At 45.3% G+C, this 4,545-nt stretch overlaps 1 protein-coding gene across 1 annotated transcript in view; it reads left to right on the top strand.

Annotated features, from left to right (window-relative positions):
* The first annotated feature begins 3,074 nt into the window (after positions 1-3,074).
* Positions 3,075-4,545, top strand: part of LOC142931623 (glutamate receptor ionotropic, kainate 5-like) — a 57,274-nt gene continuing 55,803 nt past the window's right edge. The window contains exons 1-2 of the mRNA XM_076075620.1: positions 3,075-3,099; positions 4,415-4,545. The exon at positions 4,415-4,545 is cut by the window's right edge and continues 34 nt beyond it. Of these exons, the coding sequence (XP_075931735.1) occupies positions 3,075-3,099; positions 4,415-4,545 (156 nt within the window). The remainder of the gene's footprint in view (positions 3,100-4,414) is intronic.

The raw sequence follows: 4,545 nt of genomic DNA, 5'->3' as shown, positions 1-4,545 counted from the left end.
GTGTGTGTGTGTGTGTGTGTGTGTGTGTGTGTGTGTGTGGTCGCAATGACCAGATATTGTGTAAACAGAGACAGTGTCTGAACACTGCTGAGGCTCCTGAAGAAGACTCTTTATCTTTATCTCTCTCCCCCCCCCCCCACCCCCCCCCCCCCCCCCGAGCACTCTTCTGTGGACTGAGTTCTTCCTCTCCGTCCATTATCTTTTTGCAAAAAGGCAAAATGCAGAATAGAAAGCAACATAACAGTTCTGCGTCCTTTCCTCTTCTGCATTTCAGAAGGAAATGTATTTATATATATGGTATATAATAAACAATGTGTTTTACTCTTACATTTACAAACAGCCTCGGTTATTGGCTCAGATTCAACATCAGACACCAGGATGTGTCCATAAATGACATGATAAGTGACACAAACTGTCCCGGATCCAAACCGTGAACCTGCTGCCACTCTCAGCAGGTTGTGAGCGTGTAATGTGAAGACGCTCTGTGACAAAACCGTATTCATGACTCGCACCACTGGTTTCTGTGTGAGCCCACATCAGCATCATCTGTGCATCGATGGTTCCAGATGTTCTTCATGTTCAGGCTGGTTTCAGTGGATTTGGAGCTCGGCGTGGTTCACAGTGTAACAGTGACACTCCTTACCCACAGAGGCTGGAAGAGATAAATATGTTTATAAATGTTACGTTTCTGCATAAAAACCTGTGGAGCTGGGAACAGCTGGAAACACGCCACTGTCAAAGTCCTGGATTTTGACCCCCGGCCCACAGCTGTTTCTGTGGTACAAGAACATCACTTTTACCTGGACTGGATCTCGACAGCGTTTGCTCCAAAACATATTGGGAAAAACTATTTAGCACTTTATAAATGTAGAAGAGTTTCCCCTCAGCGTCCGATACGACGACTCACAGAGCAACATGAACCATCTGCTTCTCTTTGTGCTTATTCCTCAACCGCAGAAACACACAACAGTCCTTTTGAGGAAGGACACGATAAATTGCCTCCTAGTTCTCCCCCGAGAGGCTTAATTATTCAAGACACAAATCAAATGCAGAACAAACCCCAGCAGCAGACTCTCTGCTTGTTACTGAGTCGCGGCGGCATATTCGCTTTGATTTCCGTGTCTTGTTGTGCGGTGTCTCACAGCTTAGTGTCCGCCCGGAGAGGGGAACGAGGAGGGATGAACTGCGCTGCGAATACGATCCATTGTAAGGCTCCTAATCAAGTGCTGAGCCTGAAAGTCTTTCCCTCCTCATCGTCTTCTGTGTTTGAACAAGAGGACGTCTCATCCGGGTGCAGCAGCAGACACTATTTACCTCCACTCTCCATAGACTGAGCTACCTGCACTAACAGGGTGGGGGGGCAGGTGTTACTGCACTCAGCCACCAGGTAACTCTCTCTGTAACACTTCTAGCTGGAGGACACAGAGACGGTGACGGGTGTTTGTATTTGTGAACGCTCCGCTCCGCTTCCTGTTTTTAAATCCAAGGACGAGTTTCTATTTGTGGAGCGAACGTCTGGCTGCAGGTGATGTTTCTCTCTTCTCACTCTGCAGAGAGCTCACCTGGCTGACATCCAATCACGGTTCTCCCTTCTTACATCTGTAGTAGAAATAAGTCAAACAGGTTTAAACTGAGTCTGTGGAAGCTCAAAAAACATGAATTTGTGTTTCTTTATAGAACATGTTTTAAAGCTGAGACTGTAATCCTTGGATCATTGAGAGAGTTTAGTTCTATGGGAATACTACAAAGCTCACTAAACACCTGCTGTTTGCATGTTTCCATTCTTTAAAGCAGCCGTGCGTTAGGGGGAAATGGAATGTGTTGTTCATAATGTTTCAGCTACGACAGCCACACTTGTGTTGTTCTCAGCTTGTGAGGTCGGTCTGTCTGTGGACACATGTAGTCACTGCCACAGCAGCACTACCATCCCAGATGTAGTCATGAAACTCGGACTATGAGTCCACGCTGCTACGCTTCCATTTTAAAATGCTTATCTTTTGCTACGTTTATCGCTGAGCGTCCGCACTGATCCGAAGTTTTAGAGCACCGAGAACAAAGGAGTTTAGAAACGCCACCGAAAGACGGGGTGAGTTTGGAGACTCCAGGTTTACCTCGTAGTGTGGACAAGGTTTGGAAACAACGAGGAAGACGCCGGCGTTCGCTACTTGATTGGGTTTTAGCAGTCACGACATCATATCAAGTGACCCTTCTCCGGAATAGAACACACAAACGTCAGCCTTGATTATCGATCGTCTACCAGATTCATTCAACATGGAGAACTGATTACAGGTGTTGACCTTGTTGTCTTCACTAGCAGCTGTTTTGCAGTTAAATTCTGCATTTTTTAAATATACTTTCTACTAAATTTGTCCGTTTGAGTTTACAGAAGAAGATCTTAAGTATCAAGCATTTTCTGTAACTAAGCAACCACTTCCTGTTCACACCAGCACCCCGCTCCCCGTGTACGTGATAGTCACTGTTCAGGCGTGCTAGTATGGACGCAGACATGTTGAAAACGATGCTGAAGCGCCGTGTGGACGGAGATCCATTTAGTTTTCAAACCTTGGTTTTAAACGGAGACGTATTTGTGTGGATGCAGCTCAGTGGTAGTTGAGATCAATGTGAGGACGGGTGTGGTCTGAGCAAGGGTGCAGGAAGTCGGGGGGGGGGGGGTAGGAAGTTAAGGAGGGCATTTGGCGTCACTGCTGGTGAGATCTCTTGTTTCGTGAGCATATACCGTTTTCCTTCCCTCGGTCTCAATAAATCCCGTCCACACAAGCATAGTTTTAAAAAAGATAAGTATGTTTATGAGTAAGTGAAGTATTTATGCCGACGAGGCATGAAGAGTTGCCTCACGAAGGAGATAACGGCGTCTGAGCACAGAAGATGTTCACCCTGGCTGGAGTTTTACCAAAGCTCAGTTTTCAGTGACGTAAAATGAAGTCACGGTTTGGACGAACGGCCAGAACACGTAGAAACAGTTAAGTTTACAGAAACACTCACTAGGCCTCAAAATGAGCCCCACACATCACCATAGAAACAGTGGTCCAACATCAAAGGAAAAGAATGTGACGATGATGAGCTTCAGAGACGATGAAGGTGATGTAACGTTCGCCTGTCTAAATGGTGAATAGATCTCTTCCACCACGTCTAGACAGGATGCACATTTCAATGTCTTTTCTTTTGTTATCGTTTGTCCTAAAATACCATCAGAACCATGAAACTGCTCTCAGCGCACGTTGAAGTCAGGACGTTTGTAGGATCTGAGGACAAAGGAATGTCTTTGGGATGAGGAGGTGCATGTAAATAGCCCTCTGGCTGTCAGAGCGGTGTAGCTGGAGGGCAACACTTCCTCAGCAACACAGTACATGCTAATGCAGAGGAAAGTGTCAAGCGGTGTTGAATGAACAGTTCCTCCAACGAGAATAGTTGCCAGAGCCGTAAATAACTATGGAAAGTAAGGCAAGTATGAAAAAAGGAATATTTGAAAGCGTAATATGGAGAGAATGGCAGAAATGAAAAGCAAGCAATTCAAAGACAAAGAGGGAAAGAAACGATGCACGTAACCAACGATGATGTGTTTGTGCTGGAGATCGTTTTATCAAAACCATCGTTTGTTCTGAAATAATGAGACATTTAATCAGTTTTATATAAAAACACCAGCAATTATGGTTTCAAGTCATTTCAAGTCTTTTAATCTGTCACTTTGATTTCAGGTCATTTATATCTAATCTCAGAATCCAGGTCGTTGGTAAAGTTGACTCCTCTGTCTCACATCTACGTAAAGAGAAAGCAGTTCTTCGTTTCTCGGTGGTCACCTCTCTCTCTCTGTCTCTCTCTCTCTCTCTCTCTCTCTCTCTCTCTGTCTCTCTCTCGTCTCTCTCTCTCTCTCCCTCTCTCTCTCTCTCTCTCTCTGTCTCTCTCTCTCTCTCTCTCTCTCCCTCTCTCTCTCTCTCTCCCTCTCTCTCTCTCTCTCTCTCTCTCTCTGTCTCTCTCTCTCTCTCTCTCTCTCTCCCTCTCTCTCTCTCTCTCTCTCTGTCTCTCTCTCTCTCTCTCTCTCTCTCCCTCTCTCTCTCTCTCTCTCTCTGTCTCCCTCTCTCTCTCTCTCTCTCTCAGAATCAGCTTTATTGGCCATGTATGTGTGCGCATACATGGAATTTGACTCCGGTTTCCGCTCCGCTCTCAATGTACAAACACAAATTTACAATAAACAACAAAAAAATATATATAAAGAATAAAAAAGGGCAGCAAAAAAAAGTAGAACAGATGTAGGTATAAACATTTAACAGCTATATACAATATAAGTATAAATATATATCCAAAAGAAAAAGTGTACATATATATATACATATATATACACACACACACATGTGAACATAAACCTATAAACCTCTCTCTCCCTCCCTACCTCCAGCGGCCATTTTGGATGACCAGTCGGCGTGCGGTCGAGGTGAGCGTCTGGCGCTGGCTCTGGCGAGGGAGAACATCAACAGCCTGATGGAGGGCTCCTCCCGGGCGAGGGTGGAGGTGGACGTCTACGAGCTG

The sequence above is a fragment of the Anarhichas minor genome, unplaced genomic scaffold (genome assembly GCF_050575085.1).
Source record: "Anarhichas minor isolate MPS153535 unplaced genomic scaffold, ASM5057508v1 ptg000053l, whole genome shotgun sequence".
NCBI lineage: Eukaryota > Metazoa > Chordata > Actinopteri > Perciformes > Anarhichadidae > Anarhichas > Anarhichas minor.
The sequence above is the reverse complement of the archived record's forward strand: the minus strand, read 5'-3'. Positions and strand labels throughout refer to the sequence as shown.